This window comes from Gopherus flavomarginatus, chromosome 9, assembly GCF_025201925.1.
Source record: "Gopherus flavomarginatus isolate rGopFla2 chromosome 9, rGopFla2.mat.asm, whole genome shotgun sequence".
Taxonomy (NCBI): domain Eukaryota; kingdom Metazoa; phylum Chordata; order Testudines; family Testudinidae; genus Gopherus; species Gopherus flavomarginatus.
Genome location: NC_066625.1, coordinates 56,566,374 through 56,583,471, shown reverse-complemented (window position 1 = coordinate 56,583,471; position 17,098 = coordinate 56,566,374). Strand labels below are relative to the sequence as shown.

Below are 17,098 nucleotides of genomic sequence, written 5' to 3'. Positions count from 1 at the left end.
CCCAGCTCAGCATGGGAGTAGGGGCTAGTGGTTAGAGAGCTGTGATTCGGGCAGGACTCCCGCAGCGCAGGTGGGGGAGGAGGGGCCTGGGGTAGCTGGGTCCCGTTATAGCCCGGCCGCGTCCACAGCCCCTCTCTCTCTGCAGAGGCTGCTCGCAGCCGGTGCGGGGCGCTGTGTCCGGCTCTGCAGCCGCGTCTCCGCAGAGCGAGCCAGCCGCCAACCGGGTGGCCCCCACCAGCCTTCTGGTCCCAGCCTGTGGAGCCAGCCAGGCTGGTCGGAGGGCAGCAGCGCCGCCGCCAGCTCTGCTCCTCCTTCGGCGGAGCCGCGGGCGCGATGCGGCCCCCGCCGCTGCTGTGGCTGGGCCTGGTGCTCGGGGTGCTGGGCGCGGCGTGCGGGGGACCCAGCGACCACCACTACGTCGACAGCGAGCACCGGGCCGACTACGACCGGGAGGCGCTGCTCGGAGGCCAGGTGAGCGGCCCGGGAGGCCCCCTCAGGCCCGCATTGGTGGGCGGGGAGCTTCCTGCTGTTCCTGGAGCCTAGGAGACAGTCCCCAGCCAGCGGGCGCCGGGCGATGACCCTGGCTCGGGGTGCTAAGCCGAGAGAGCTGCAGCAGCCTGTCTCGCAGCGTGGGAGGCCGTGAACGCTGCTGAACGATGACACTCACCCACCTCGTTGAGATGTGGTGCCTCCCCCTTTTTTTTTTAAATGAACGCAGGTTACTGTGCGATTCATTTTTTTTTGTGAGAAAGAGAGATTTTAATTTGCCCCTCTGCTCAGAAGTGGCAGGGCTGTATCAGACTTTTGTGTTAGTCAGTTCTGTTTGGTTTTTTTCTCCTTCCAAAGGATGAAGCAGAAGAATATACTAAACTCAGTCTAGACGAACAGCAAAAGAGACTGAAGGCCATCATAAAGAAAATTGACTTGGACTCGGATGGATTCCTTACTGATGGTAGGGATTGCACACAGATTTTGGGTCACTGGAAAAAAACTCACTTAGTGGATAGGGGTGAGAAAATAGTGCAGCGTGATAATTAAAAATCTTGAGTTGCAAACCTAGTAGTAAGAAGAACAGGAGTACTTGTGGCACCTTAGAGACTAACAAATTTATTTCAGCATAAGCTTTTGTGGGCTACAGCTCACTTCTTAGGATGCATCTCTCTGCTCCCTGTCCCTTTGGATGCATCCGAAGAAGTGAGCTCTAGCCCACGAAAGCTTATGCTGAAATAAATTTGTTAGTCTCTAAGGTGCCACAAGTACTCCTGTTCTTTTTGTGGATACAGACTAACACAGCTGCTGCTCTGAAACTTAGCAGTGTAGCTATGTCTTTCATTGTCTGCAGACACTGTTGTGTGTCTCTGTTGCTGCTCATAGTTTTGTGAAGCTATTGCAGAGAGATAGTAACAAGTGACTGGTCAAATTCACTGCTCCTCTGCTGTGGCTAAATATTAAAGTTGACATGTTGATTTCACTCTGCTACTCTGGAAAGCTATAAGAAGCAGGAAAGACAAGAAATGGAGCTGCAAACAGGAGAGGAAGACTCAAAATGTGGAGATGAAGGGACAGTTAGCAGATACACAGTCAAAAAGTTCTGATGTGAGAGAGTTTACTCTTTCTCACTTTCAGTTGTCAGAAGGGGCAGCTGCATGTATATCAAACATATACTAGCTAAAGTCTGATAGAAAGAGGGACTCTTCACTATTGGGATTCTCCCCACTTCTTTTCTATCTGCCCCCATTGGTAAGGTCAGTTCTGGTAAGGTAGCTACTAAGTGTCTAAAACTTGTCAGTCCCTACAACATGTCGTCTTTGAACCAGTGCAGTATTCTTATATTACTGTATCTACTGTTAAATTTATGTCAAAGTTTAAGTTCTAGATTGCAAAGTAACTGTCTTGTCTGTATCCACAGACCTGTCTGATTTTTTTTGGTGCAAAAATAAGATGTTTCTGCTTTTTACTCCTGTTACCTCTTCATAGTAAACACAGCTGAGAGAGAGAGTTAGAATCAATTCCTTCTACAGCAGCAGTTCTCAAAAAGGGGCCCATGGGCCCCTGGGGGTCTGCCAAGCAAGGTTGGCATTAGACTCACTAGGGCCAAGGGCGCCACACAGGGCTGATGCCTGGGACCCTGAGCCCTGCCATCCAGGGCTGAAGCCAAAGGCTGAGCAACTTAGCTTCACAGGGCCCCCGTGTAAGTTGTATTAGTTCTGTATTGCTAAAAGGAATAAAGTAACACAAACTTATTTTAGCATAAGAGACTGCTGTGAAACAGTGGGAGTGCAGATCAGTTGAATAATAAGGTGCCCTTACTTTATTTGTCACTTTTCAGAATTGCACTAGAATTTAATGGTTTTGACTAGAGAGTCTTTTTCTAATAATAGGATGGGGATGTGTGTGCGTGTGCATGCATGCATTTTTAATTTATTGAAAATACGATCTTGGGAAATATTCCTATTAATTGGATGGTTAAGACATCTAAGTATAAGAGGGAGAACTGGCCAATCGGCTAAATCTTGGTTTGGTTGTTTTGGTTTTTTTTTTATTGCTATATTTCCTTGAAAAACAAAGCTTAATGTCTACTCTGAAATTTTATAAGGCCCAGTTGGGGCTCATTTTAAGTGGAAATCCTTAGGTAGTATTTTCTTTTGGATAACTAACTTTAGGGATATTGACGGATTTATGTAGCTGTATGTATTGTACTTATTTATAATTTGTGCCTGTCACATTTTTCAGAATACAAAAATTTGATATATTGAATACTTTTTAAAATGGTCGAATTTTTGTTTTGCAAAAAGTTGTCTTTACACGGTATGCCTTTTGTACCCACAGATTAGGTTAAACTATACTGTTTCTCGTTTATTTCTCTAGCCCTGTAAACAATTTGAAATGGGCATGATGCCGGTAATCAGTTTCATGCTACTAATAAGTATTTAATGGAGAAAATACTGCTACATGAGACTAACATAGGATTTTAGCTCTGGTTGGTTCTCTTTCTTGCCTGACATAAAAAACAGGAATATCCTATGGAAAGTGGATTCCTGAGGCACAGTGAAGCCCTGGTTACATGATTGCATGTGAGTATTTTAACAAGTAAAATCTTCCACTGTTTGAATGTGAAGAGACCTTGTTTCTACTGTTCAGGAATGTAGAAAATGCAACATTTACTGCAATTGCTTTTTAAATAAAAAAGGTTAAATTAAAGATTTAATTGCATTATGTTGCATTTCCACAGATGAACTAAGTTCATGGATCCAGCAGTCTTTTAAGCATTATGTTACGCAAGAGGCTAAGAAACAGTTTGGTGAATATGATAAAGATGGTGATGGATTAGTATCTTGGGAGGAGTACAACATTCAAATGTATGATCGTCTAATTGACTTTGATGAGAATACTGTCCTGGAAGATCAAGAAGAAGAATCATTTCGACAGGTAAGATACTCAAACACCAGCTTTTACAAAGCATTGGCAAATGGCAGCAGTGTTGGATTCTTTAGTAATTTTATTCTGTTACATCGTTAAACACAGTCAGAGTTGGCAAACGTACTGAACATTTTCAGCTGTCTGGACTTGCTCAGTAGTTAAAAGGTAATAACAAAATATTGAAGTTCCAGCCAACAAAATGAATGACAGGACGAGCCACATTTGAGAGTTGAGTAGGGTACGAATATATTGGTAATGGAATCCTAGAACCCATACCTCAGTTGGTCCCTCTCTTGGCAATGTAGGATGGAAATGTACTGGATCAGACCAGTGACCCATCTAGTTGCTATCCTCTCTCTGATGGTGGCCAGTACCAGCTGCTTCAGAGGAAGGCACAAGATACCTGTAGTAAGCAACTGTGGAATAACCTGCTCATAGAAAAAACTTCTTCCTAGCCCCCATTAATTATAGATTAGGGCGTAAGTCAAAGTATGAGTTCATATCCTTTCCTGAATTCTGCTGTTATGAGAATACTATTCACTTCAGTATATCTCCTGGCCCAGTAAGCTAAAGGGCGGAAAAATACAAAATATTGTTAAAAAGGAACCTTGTCCATTGCCCAGATATTATGGTGATGGGTGCTATAAAAATGAATAATCTAGTTTATAAAATCATAGATACATGTGTTTGTTTTTATCCTGTAAACTATTTCAGGAGATAACAGCAATAGAATAGAATATCACAAGACAAATGCTACATTATGTCTCCCTTTTGCTTTGCCATTTCTATAGCAATTTGTCAAAGATGCTGACCTTATCCCGAAGCAAGATTCTATAACAAGGAGCTTACTTCTGTTCTACCCAATGAAATGACTAAATCTGTTGCACTGTTAATTTATTCAGCAGAGAATTGCTCATTATTGCTCCAGTAAAGTACTTAAGCAGATGCTTAAGTGCTTTCCTGAATCGGGCCTATACCACCTATTGCTTTGGTGCATTCTGATAGAGAGAGTGTAGATCTGTTGTACCCTTCAGCCAATTCATTTTTCCATAAATCTGCTAAACTGCTGTAAACAATGTTAGTACAGAAAGGCTACTGACACTGACTGCAAAGTGTTAATTAGACTTGCTCCCAGCAAGGTTAGATAACATGGTGTTAAAGTGGCAACAGTCAAAAGCCCTGTCTACATTACAGTTCTCATGGTGGCTGTGAAATCTGAAAAATTCCCTAGTGTGGACAATCCTTTAGACTACAAGGCCTTTCTTGGCCACAGCTTTATCCATTTTTCTCCACATCTGCTCTTCCAAGTCTAACCTGTGAGTCTTCCGTCTCTCATTTCCCACATTTGGTTTGGTATCTTTCATCATCAGCCTGGGAAAATGTCTGCTCCCCACCCTGACCTTCATAGATTCCCTCTCCCTTTTAAATACAACTCAAAATCTTTCTACAAGCAATACACTTAACTTTTAACTGGTCCCCCAAAGTTTTGACCACAGTTTCATTTCTTTACAATGCTAATTATGTACTGTACCCATCTGTTCTTCATCTATTTGTATTGTGGTAGCACTTACTTAACACAATTATTGTACTATCCTCGGTAGTTTGGGGCTCAATTTATGCAGCTAGACATGATTTGGATTAGTGCTTGTGGTTGGATTGGTGAATTTTGGAGGAGTAATGTATGTGAAGAATACACCTGCTGCTTGGTCTGGTCACACTACCTCTCTTTCATTTGAGGTGTGGGCCAGGAACCTGTTTTACAGATCTTCCCTTGGAGTCTAAAAGTAGCAAGTTTCCATATGCATAGTACTTGTAATAAATTACCTTACCCAAGAGCACTGGTCTTTTATCTCTGCATGAGCTGTGTTAATGTAGAGATAACAGGTTCTATTCTACCCATATGTGAAACACGGTAATACTGTGTTTTCTTGCTGTAATCCTGTAAACCAGTTACGGTAGATGTCCAGTGTTCTGCTTCATTAAGTGATCTGATCAAGTCTGTTTTCTGAAAACTTTTTTTAGCTTCATTTAAAGGACAAGAAGCGGTTTGAAAAAGCCAGTAGAGATGAAGTTCCTGGTCTGAATCTGAATGAATTTATTGCTTTTGAGCATCCTGAAGAAGCTGAGTATATGACGGTAAGACTTAGGGAAAATCATTTGTTCTAAAGGTTAATATGCATCGAGGCTGCACCTTGTAATGGTTGTCTTTAGTCCAACGAACCTTGGAAAACTTGCTTGTGAACAACTACTATTTCTTTCTCTTGAAGAACATACATATATGATGTGCAAAGTCCTCAGTCTTGGGGTTCAGGAATCTACCCAGTAGAGTAGTGGAGATGCTTTAAATTGTCATGCAAGAGTTGGGATTAGATGATTCTCCCCTTAGGCTGGGAGTAGTACAGTAGAGCATCCTGTTTATGATGAGGGAGTCAGGTCTAGCTTGGAAAAGAGTCCCCATCAGAAAGATATAGATCATCTTAAGGAAAAGCCTTTGGCATGGGAAAGGATTAAGTGAAGGGAATACTCAGCCCTCTAAAACGGATGCAGAAAGTCACTTTTCTGACTACAGATAAGCCTTCAGGTTTGATGCTAGCTGAGATGAGAGGGCATAAATTACTGTGTTTTTTAAAAATGAGTCTGCATGCAAATGTAACAGAAACGATTTCAGCTTGCATTGTTGTATGCACCAGCCAGGCTGGAAAAAATTGTTCAGTCACTTGTTAAGATATGCTCAGTCCAATTCAATACAGCTGTCCCAATTTTATTTTGTAGCCACAAAGTCTTAAAATTAAGCCCTACTTGTTTGTGCAATATATATATTTATTGTGGAGTTTAGTTATTTGAATGTGTTCCTCAATTTTATGAACATCATCACTAATACTCACAGACTGTAGGTGAACATAGCATCTGGGATAGAACCAAAGAATGAAAATAATCTAGTACAGGTCTGTGCTAGTACTTGCTTCTCTGGAAAGTCCTAAGAGTTCTAAACGTAGATCAGTAAGTAGTAAGTTAATTTCATTCACGTGAATTGACTGGATTTGGTTGACTGGCCTGAGTGAGAGTGTGAGATTTCCTAGCCTGGTAAAACAGTTTTAGATTAGAAGTGAGTTCTTAGTTTGAATATGAAGGATGCATTTCAGCTGCTTATGTACGTTTGATGCTTTTGTTTAAAAAATTACTTAAATTGTCTTAGTTAATTTTGATCTACTTTGTAAAGAGATCCTGTCAACTTGAATTCTTACCAGTTTCAAAGAGTTTAAAAGTTTCAACTACCACGCTAACCCCTGTATCTCCATGCTAACTTTTGTAGTTTCACAATCATATTTTCCTTTCCCTTATTGCTGTATGAAAGATTCATAAAAACGGTAAAACTGGCTATGCGCACAACAGTGAAACTGTTTCTTTTGAGAGCATTTTGAATAAAATGGGGGGAAAAAAAAATCCTGATCTTTCAGTTATAGTAATTTTAAGTAGTTATACAGATGAAACCTTTTCACACGCAAGTATGATTTTAAATGGGTGCCTTTTTATAGTCTGAAGTCCATAATTTTTAAAACAAAACCCCCAGCATATTTAGATTAAATACTTTCTTGCCAAGAAATTGAAAAGAAATAGTCTTTCCTCTATAGAACTTGTAATGTTTAGTTCTTTGCCGCTGCAGAGTCAGCCACCAGAGGGAGCACAAAGCAAACCTGGCATCAGTTTGTGTGACATGATTGCTGATATTGGTGAACAAACAAGGCATGGTAAAACTAGGCAAGCAGGCACGTTGACTTTGATACTATATTTTTCCAATGGAGTTAAAGGCAGATAATTTTTAAAAAGTTTCCCTAATAATTTTACTATAAAAAAGTATTTACCAAATTGGAAGTAGTAGAGAAAAGTGATCCATTTTGTTCAAATAGGTGGCAGTGCCCCTTTTTTTAAATTAATATTTCATATACATATCTATTGCCTTGAATTCAGTTCCAGGATTCCAAATCAAAGCATCCCATTCAAATATGATTTCAGTAAAATGTGATTGCATTAAAAGTCAAATGAATATGCAGTGTAGACTTATTTCCCTCCAGGACTGGATGTGTGGCTGTTTTAATTGTTGCGCTATTCTACACTAAAAGAGAAATTTGTTTGAAACCAGTAAGTGTTTAGAATATAGAATGCATTCTTTTAGTCCTCTAGAATGATATATTGCTGTTTTTTCTTAATGTTAAGTGTTTAACCAACTAATGTTCCTGTCACACACACATGTGCACACAAAAGGAATTTGTCATTCAGGAAGCTTTAGAAGAACATGATAAAAATGGTGATGGACTTGTGAGCCTGGAAGAGTTCCTTGGTGACTACAGAAGAGATCCAAGTATGTAAAATGATGGGGAGGGAGGGAAATGAACAGAAGCTTCTTTGTGCTTTCTAGTGGTGGTTTGGTTAGGACGGGTGGCCAACCTGTGGATCCGGAGCCACGTACAGGTCTTCAGAAGTTAATATGTGGCTCCTTGTATAGGCACCAACTCTGGGGCTGGAGCTACAGGTGCCAAATTTCCAATGTGCCGGGGAGTGCTCACTGCTCGACCCCTGGCTCTGCCACAGGCCCTGCTCCCACTCCACCCCTTTCTGCCCCCTCCTCTGTCTGCCATGCCCTCACTCCTACCCCTTCCCGCCCCCGATCCTCCTGCATGCCATGAAACAGCTGAGCGAGAGGTGCTGATTGGTGGGGCTGCTGGTGGGTGGGAAGCACTGGGAGCAGGGGTGGGAGGAGCTGATGGGGAGGCTGCTGGCATATTACTGTGGCTCTTTGGCAACGCACATTGGTAAATTCTGGCTCCTTCTCAGGCTTAGGTTGGCCACCCCTGTGTTAGGAGTTTAAAAACCAAAAGAATATGCCGAAGGCTCTGGGTACCCTTGACGCTCATTTAAAAAACATAGTACAAAGATGAGTAGCAAGAGTACACCATTTTAGCTTCTTTTACTCTAATTTTTGTATGTGTTTGATAGCAGTTAGTGTATTGTCTGTTTCCCAGTAATAGTCGTTTTTCTCTTGCCATTGTCCCGGGCATTATAGGAATACAAGACACCAGGAATGTAGTAAAACGAGGCTGCAGCATTATTAATAGAATACATCTGGGAGACTGTCCAGCAATAACTCAAGATCAACCTTCCTTCCATAATCAGTACCACTTGGGGAGGGCTGTCATAAGCCTCCACCGTTGTGGGGACCTCTTCACGAGGATTAATGGTGTAGGGAAAAGAGAGTAGACCCTCACTTTACCAGACACTAGGCTTCCCATCTGCTTTCTCCAGTGGATGCCCTCCCCTAATCCTGCTCCATTTGGTTTATTGGGAAACTGGACCTGCATTTAATATGTACCTGCACTGACTGACTGCCAGCTTGAAACAACATGAACATTTTACCCACCAGATCTCAGAGCCGGGGCAGCTCTAGGTATTTTGCCGCCTCAAGCACGGCAGGCAGGCTGCCTTCGGCAGCACACCTGTGGGAGGTCCCCAGTCCCGTGAATTCGACGGCAACCTGCAGGAGGTCCGCCAAAGCCGTGGGACCAGCGGACCCTCCGCAGGCATGCCGCTAAAGGCAACCTGCCTGCCGCCCTCGTGGTGACCGGCAGAGGACCCCATGTGGCTTGCCGCCCCAGGCACGCGCTTGGCATGCTGGTGCCTAGAGCTGCCCCTGCTCAGAGCTGCTTTTGGAAAGATGGAAAAAAAACCAAGGCCAATCTGGCAGTGAGGGAAATTCCTTCCCAGCCCCAATAAGACAACTAGCATGATGTTTACAATAAGGGCCAGAAATACCAGACCTGTTCTAATCCCAGTGGGGTGGGGAAGGGGAGAGTCGTAGTGCCTGGGTGCATAGGAAAAGGCTTATGTGGTTTAGGTGCACAGGGATTAGTGAATCCAGTCAATAAGCTGGGGATACTTCTCTCCTCTCCCATCCCATGCCTTTCTCAAGCCCCTGAGGAAAAAGGGGCTTCATTTCCTTGATATCCAAGACAATACCTCTCCACCTCTGAAGTTACAGGGTGAGGGAGGCATTTCTGATGCTTACAGAGAGGAGAAAATCTTTTTTTTTACCCCTAAAGTGGTTATAAAACCACTAATTGTCAGGGGTGGCTCCGAAGCAGCTATTATGGCAAGGAACAACTATTTTTTTTAAATTTTTTTTTTTTAATATTATGGCTAGTTTTCAAGCAAAACTTAAATTCTGCCAAAATTATTGATATCAAGTCGGTAGACAACCCGTTGATCACTTCATAATTTTAGCCTGCCCCGCCTGAAGAGTCCATTTCTGCAGCATCTAGTTATGATGCAAGTTTGACTTCAACAGCAGGGGCTGCTGAGCTCAAACAAGAGCCTGTTTGCATACAGACATCCTTTTTAATGAGGAACAAGGAAAGGGACCTCACCCATGCCTTATATACAGTGGAAACATATCTATTTCTGAACTGATTATTTTTCAGTCTTCCGTATGATGTCACCTACTTTTGATGAGGTTTCAGAAGGTGTCCGATAATGCTTCACTGTAACATTTGTTACCAGGAAAAAACTGTCTGACAAATGCTTACTCTTTTAAATAAATGTATTGAAAAGGCAGAGAAAGGTGTAAAGTAATTGTGTATTTGGCAATCTAGATAGTGTCAAAGTAAAACACGTTTCTCCTATTTCAGTTAGATTAAGCAGTACAGTAACTCCTCACTTAGTCGTCCCGCTCAACGTTGTTTCTTTGCTGATCAATTAAGGAACATACTCCTTTAAAGGAGTGCAATGCTCCACTCTGACGTTGTTTGGCTGCCTGCTTTCTTCACAGGTGGCAGCCTCCCTATGCCCCCCCGCCCCCCCCAGCGCCTCCTGCCCGCCAGCAGACTCTGCAGATCAGCGCCATCCCCCTCTTCCTCCTGCCAGTGGCAATCGGCTGGCTTGTGGTGTTTTGGAGGGATGGGGGAGGAGCGAGGACTTGGCTTGCCTTTCCCTTTCCTCCTCTACGCAGCAATCAGCTGGCTTGGCATTCAGAAGGGAGAGGAGAGGAGCCAGGATGCAGTGAGTGAACTAAAGGGGGAGGAGGTTGGGGGGAGAAGAGGCGGTGGGGTTTGAGGGAAGGAGTGGAGTGGGCGGGTTGAAGGTTGAACCCCCCACCTCTGGTGCTTGCAGAGTAGGGGAAGCTGCCCTGGAACCTAACCCCCCCCCATTTACATTCATTCTTATGGGGAAATTGGATTCGCTTAACATCGTTTCATTTAGTCGCATTTTTCAGGAACATAACTACAAAGTTAAGTGAGGAGTTACTGTATTACAATTTTAACTAAAACACTTTTGGTTCAAAGTGTGATGATTGAGTTGATTGTATCCTTCATTACATTTCTTGACTTTAATTTTAAGGTTGCAACCTTAAAGTTCCATTACTGTAAGCTTTGTTTTTAATTCTGTTTACATCTATAGGAAACAGTTTTGTTGATTTAATTCAGTGAGAATGATCTGTAATGCTTGCTCTGGTGACATTGCTTAATCTTAAACCCAGTCAATTTTTGCATTAGAAAAGAGGTGAAAACAGTTCAGAGATACCGAATGGTCTTAAAATTTGAAAAATACTTTATATTTAGCTGCAAATGAAGATCCAGAATGGATACTTGTCGAGAAGGATCGATTTGTGAATGATTATGACAAGGATAGTGATGGAAAACTCAGCCCTCAAGAACTGCTGACTTGGGTAGTACCTAATAATCAGGGTATTGCACAAGAGGAGGTATGAGGTTTGAGTTCATGGCTTTTGTTTAGATTTAATGAAACTTCTTGAAAATATTGTGGTAGTGTGTAAAATGACCAAATATATGCTGCGTTAATTTAGTTTATTGTACAAAAAAGTGTATTTTACATCTTATTAACTGAAAAGTATCTAACGCTTTTCATAAAGTTCTGATAAAATTATGATTTTCACTTTAACAAAGAATGAAGATTATTACAAAATGTTGCATAGTGCAGCAGTTGGAATTCCTATGGACTATATGAATGGTCAGAATATAAAATGAATAGTTGCACTCCTCAAAGGTAAATAGTCAATCTGACTTGATGGAAGATACAGTATTTTTAGCAAAACCATGATAAATCTTTCCAAAGTACTAGATGGATAACATGAATCCAATTAAATATTAATACAGAGGCCATAACATTCATTCTTCTGATAGAACTTGCTACCTTTCATCTAGCTGGATAAGTTGCTGCCATTTGTGTCTTGGGTGATAGAAACCTATGTACATAAAATCAAAACAGAACCCAAGTATACCATAATCCAAATTTAAAACAATGAAATCAGTTGAATTAGGCATAATGTGATAAGGAGTTTAAATGGATTCTTCATCTAGCTGTTTTTCCTTCCTCTTATTTTTTTCTGCAGACAATTGAAGCACTTAATGTCCCAAAACCAAATTGTTTGTTTTGGTAAATGGTCCTTGCTATTGCTGAGTACAGCAGATAGGGAGAAACCTACTCTCCCTTTTCTCCCCAATAACTTTATATTAATTACCCAAATGTTTCTTCTTTTGACTGCATCAGATCATTTGACGTTTCAGATTGGAGGAAAGAACATGTTTCCCCTTCACATTTAGATCATCTTTTGCTCTTGCCTCCAAGAGAGACAGCACATTCTGTGTCAGAAAGCGTAGCATGTTCTCTGGGTTGGAAAGCATGGTTACTGAAGCCACCTCTGAACATCTTTGTTGTATTGTCACCAAAAAAAAAAGAACTTGGCCAGGAGCCCAGTACTGTCTCTCACTGTATGGGTTTTTTTTTTTTTTTTTTTGAGGTTAAGTTGCAAAATGGTTGAAATAACATTTCTGCAAGATAAAAGTCCAATCAGTCTTTGCCAGCAGGAACCCCAATATCCTGATATTACTTGCCCAAATCTGATTTTTCAGTCTGCTCCATTCTTCCTTCAAGGATCATATTATTCTTGCTGAATACCTGGCTTTGTGTCTTTCTGTGTACTTTCCTTAAATCCTGTGTGGTCTTGAACTTTTCAGTAATTCTTTGCTTATCCAGTTGATTTTTTTTTTTTTAAGCTGACAGCTTAATTTTCCAGGAGGCCATAGCATTTTTCAGGCTCCATCCTGGCAAGGATGTCAGTAAATTTTTTTTGTACCATGGTTCCTGCCTTCTTTTCCGGTACCAAGGGCTCATCTAGAGCCTTCAGGCTAGAGAGATGGTGACACTGAATGAGTCATTGGATGCAGTTTGAAAGTTGTTCTGCAGTTTCATTTTGATATTTGCAAGTGACTTGTTGCTTGACCACTAGATTGCCAAACTCCCACGCAGTCAATCCCCTTAGACTAACAGTTCAACCTTTTGCTTTAGTAGAATGTTTTGTTTTAAAACTGTTCATAAATATATAAAGAATATTCGGCTGCAGATCTATACCTCAGATATTTTAAACTAGCCATCCTCAAATACTGGAGAAATATTTGATGCTGAGATTTTTAACTTTCTTATCCAAACCATAAACTAGGTCAGAATTTAAAGAAGAAAATATGCAAGTGTGGCCAGCAAACTAGGGATATCCAAAGCTGAAAACAGGAGTATCTATAGCTTGACCTAAAGAGCCAGGCTCTGTAGCTGAGAGTTGTAACAGCCGTGCATCCTGTGTGGATCAGGCATAGACGTGGACATTTGACAGTTGCTGACCAGTGGATTATATACTTCTCCTGTGATGCTTGTAATGAACTTGAAGAGGTTCAAATCCTGGATGAGGCTCCACTTATGTGATGGCAGCCATTTTAATCAACACACTGGGGACTTCCAGAGGTAATAGTAAAATTGCCTATAAACTGAGCTGAAGCACCAAGGTTGGGAGATGTGACAGACTCGTTTTCTTGATCTGGCAGAGAAAGGGGACTGTGTAACACACATTGACCAGAGGAATAAACAAGAAATTTGCTCTTCCAGTAAGATTCTTCATTGTCTTTTGCTGCTTGTGGAGATTTGTTTTAATGCTATCTTCTTCTGCTTGATCCTGTTTGATATTGGTAAACTGCTATAGAATTGAGTGAGGCTAGACATTCAGCATTATCACTTTGCTATAAGACAGAAGAAGTGTGAGAAAATAAACCCGTATTCTAAATGTACAGTTTCGACTATTGAGGGAAAAATGACCGTGCCTTAAACATACAAAGGGAGTTGATTTTTGGTTCATAGGTGACAGACATTTTGTGTTATAATAGTCCCTTTAAACTAATGGCACGAATTAGACAAATCAGTGCTAAAAGCATATTCATAAATGTAAGTGTCAATTTACTGGACAAAACACATTGTGTTCCATTTATTTTAAAGGCTCTTCATCTGATTGAAGAAATGGATTTGAATGATGATAAAAAGCTCTCTGAGGCAGAGATTCTTGAGAACCAGGATTTGTTCCTTACAAGTGAAGCAACAGATTATGGCAGGCAGCTCCATGATGAACGTTTCTACCATCAAGAACTTTAGTTTACTCATTTGTGATCTTGCTGCCTCTGTGTTCCTAAACTGGAGTTTTTCTTTAGGGTACTCAAATTTATAAGCTGCATTGTAAGTTTTACTTTGTGTGATTATAATATACTAGTGTTTGTATAAGTGTTTTGCATTCTAAATTTAATTACTTAAGTACTTTTGCAAGTTTCCATAGGCCTTTTCAGCCTTCAGAACTAATCTGAAATATTTAGTATTCCTCGAATTGCAGCATTAGCATTTTTGGCATCTGAAAAAGTAAAAACATTCTTAAATAATCTATATGTTTAGTACTGTATTGTGAAATTAGTTGTACTACCATGCTTGAAGAGTCTGAATGGTTCTGAAAAAAGGCAAAATATGTGAGAGAAGCAAAAATTACTAATCATTTATTTAGGTGGTTAATGTTTTTCAGAAGTTATCGGGGGAGAGTAGTAATGTTTAGGTTCACTATTAAAGATGTTTTATTTAATACCCTTGGAGGAACATTCAAAAGGATTAATACCTCAATTGTTCAAGAGGTTTCTGCTTATTTTTAAATGATTTCTATAGCGGGTTAATTGTATGATATAAAACCTTTATATTTTTGCATCTGTACAGATAGTAATTATTTTTAATGTATAATTCTACATCATTAGAGGTACATGTGATATTTCAGTGTCAGAACCCTCTTCATTTGTCAGATTAAAACAGTTAAACACTCCATCTTTTTATATTCCTTTTCTAAATTTACTCCTAATCTCTGATCATCTAAAGCAACTACTGTAGTATATTTATTAAGGGATAATAAGAGAGGTGCCTAATCCAATGAGACATTAAAATGTATCCATTTACAGTATTGCCAGTGAAAACTGTGGTATTCCTAGGTCTGCTGTACATCAAGTGATGCTCTGTTCCTTTTTTCTATGCCAATTAAGAAAAATGTGATACGGTAAATATAACCCCTTATTCCTCCTATTATCTTCAACATACTGGAACTTCACCCATGAAATCAGGTAGCATCCTCAGCCATTATATATCTGACAAGATTGAAGAAGAGCTAACCATGCAATTGACATTTTTCTGAACAAAACCTGGGATTATAGAATGGGATAATGTTGTGGTTTTTTGTTTTTTTTAAATGGAATGTTGGGCTAAAATGAACTAGAAAGAGAGCACTGATTCTACAATCATATCACTACTATTTTTAGAGTAATAGTCTAATACCTTATTTTGGTGGGGTGAAATACCCCATGAATAGCATTAGAATGTGAGCACTCTTCACTTTCAGTTCCAGCAGTAATCTGAAACTGAGGCTAAAGGCTAAGTACCAGAAGCATTTTAAAACTGAGTGGTGGAAAAATTTTATTAAAATTTTAAAGGAAAAAAATGTATTTTCTAAATACACTATTTTAAAAAAACCCTTATTTTCGTGCTTTTATGTCAGCAGGTCTCAAACTTTAGCAACCCGAGAATCCCCATTTTGATTTAAAATTTGTCACAGACCTCAAAGTCGGCTTCTAATTTTCCCTGGGGTGGGAGGGTGCTTAATTCCTGCTCAGCAGCTGGCCCTGCCCCCAATCCACCCCTGGCCCCAAAGCCACACCTCTTTCCACCCCTCCTCTTCCCTGCTCCTCCCCCATCCTCCCAGTGCCTCCTGCATGCCGCTGAACAGCTGTTCCACGGCATGCAGGAAGCACTGGGAGCGAAGGGGAGGAGTTGATCAGTGGGGACCGGTGGCCCCAGACATGACTTGCTGACCCCAGTTTGAGAACCACTGCTCTCTGTGTTAAAGGAAATTTATATAGAAACAACAAAAAAAATTCAGCCATCCTCATACACAACATTTTCTTTTTCTTGGAAATATCATGAACTCTGTCTGCTGACTTTAGTTAGGTGGTCACACCTTTTAACTTCTATTTAAATATAGCTTGAGTTGCAGAGGTTTTTTTATTAGTATTCAGAAAAAACATTCACTTGATAATCACTCAATTCTCTACTAAACATACATACCCATATGAAAATGTTCATGATGAAATATGTATTTTGGAACACAGCATAGTGTGGCATATTCCATTAATGTAAAAGATCTGAGTTAAATTAATTTATGTAGCACATATACTTTTCAGAACATTAATTTGATGCAGCAACATGTAACTGTGCAAAAAATGATGTTTTTGAACTAAGACTGATGCAATGGACAACCACTATGGTTTAATTTAAGAGCTACATGCAGTTGTTAACTGCATATTGAAAATCCCAAAGTTTTATTTGGGTGCAGGAATAAAATCAAGTAAAGAAGATTTCCAAGAGAACTACGTGTTTTGGTTTTTGGCTCTTCAGCAGCTGACTGCTCTACTTCATAAACTAGAGTCAGCAACAGAATAAAAACAGCTATTTGGGTCATAGCAAAACTAAGCACCTTAAACTGCTGAAAGAGGTATTTAATTTTATCTATACATAGTTAATAAAGCCCTCTTACAAACATACTATTGTTGCTTGTGTTGCACTTTCCTAGGGATTTTCTGTCCTCCCAGTCCTCCTTCTCTTTATTATTGAGTAAAAGCATACATTGTTTTGTTTTAAGTTTGCTTGTTAATAGTATTAATGATTTTCAGAACAATCCATGATGCTCAGAGGTGGTTTTAGCATGTCTCTTGATTTGCTAACTCTATTAGCAAAGCAAATATGTAAGGGTAAAAGGACTTTTTAATATAGTGTTGATGACACATTTAACAAAATACACTTATAATTCTCAGGACACCAAAATAGTAAGAGTTTTTTGAGTTGGAGACTATCTAATATATGAGAGTGTACTTTTTAAAGACTCCTACTTTCAATTGTTAGTCTAGTCTAAAGTTTCATCTTCAATTTGTTTGAAATTATTGTTTTTTTTAAAACTCATCTCTGGCAGCTTTCAACCAGGTGTCTGTCTACTTTTACAGCTTAGGGGAAGTCTACAGTACAAAATTAAGTTGACCTAAGCCTTGGTTTACACTACAGAGGTTGGTGTAAAGGCAACTTAACAACAACCTAACTGTAAGCGTCTACAATAGAACGTCTCTCTCACCAATGTAACTCGCCTACTACACCAACTTAACTCCATCTTCGTGAGAGCCATACTGCTTAGGTCGATGTAGTTAGATCAAAGCAATGTCAGCGTAGATGCTGTTGCTTATATTGATTGTTGCTACCTTTCAGAAGCTGTCTCACACTG

The 17,098-nt window shown here is 40.3% G+C and overlaps 1 protein-coding gene across 2 annotated transcripts; it reads left to right on the top strand.

The window, feature by feature from the left end:
* The first annotated feature begins 218 nt into the window (after nt 1–218).
* RCN2 (reticulocalbin 2) lies at nt 219–14,605 on the top strand. 2 transcript variants are annotated; one of them, XM_050967067.1, is made up of 8 exons: nt 219–471; nt 847–952; nt 3,233–3,429; nt 5,443–5,556; nt 7,684–7,780; nt 11,031–11,173; nt 11,376–11,475; nt 13,750–13,838. In XM_050967067.1, the coding sequence occupies exons 1-7, from the start codon at nt 334–336 to the stop codon at nt 11,454–11,456; spliced, it is 876 nt and encodes a 291-aa protein (XP_050823024.1). In that variant the 5' UTR covers nt 219–333; the 3' UTR covers nt 11,457–11,475; nt 13,750–13,838. The 2 variants fall into 2 exon arrangements, with proteins under 2 accessions (XP_050823024.1, XP_050823023.1); XM_050967066.1 differs by lacking the exon at nt 11,376–11,475 and having other exon boundaries at nt 225–471; nt 13,750–14,605.
* The last annotated feature ends 2,493 nt before the right edge of the window (nt 14,606–17,098 follow it).

Coding starts and splice junctions, on each gene's coding strand:
- RCN2 (XM_050967066.1), top strand. CDS start 334: ATGCGGCCCCCGCCGCTGCTGTGGCTGGGCCTGGTGCTCGGGGTGCTG. Junction 472..846: donor AGGCGCTGCTCGGAGGCCAG/GTGAGCGGCCCG, acceptor CTCCTTCCAAAG/GATGAAGCAGAAGAATATAC. Junction 7,781..11,030: donor TGACTACAGAAGAGATCCAA/GTATGTAAAATG, acceptor CTTTATATTTAG/CTGCAAATGAAGATCCAGAA.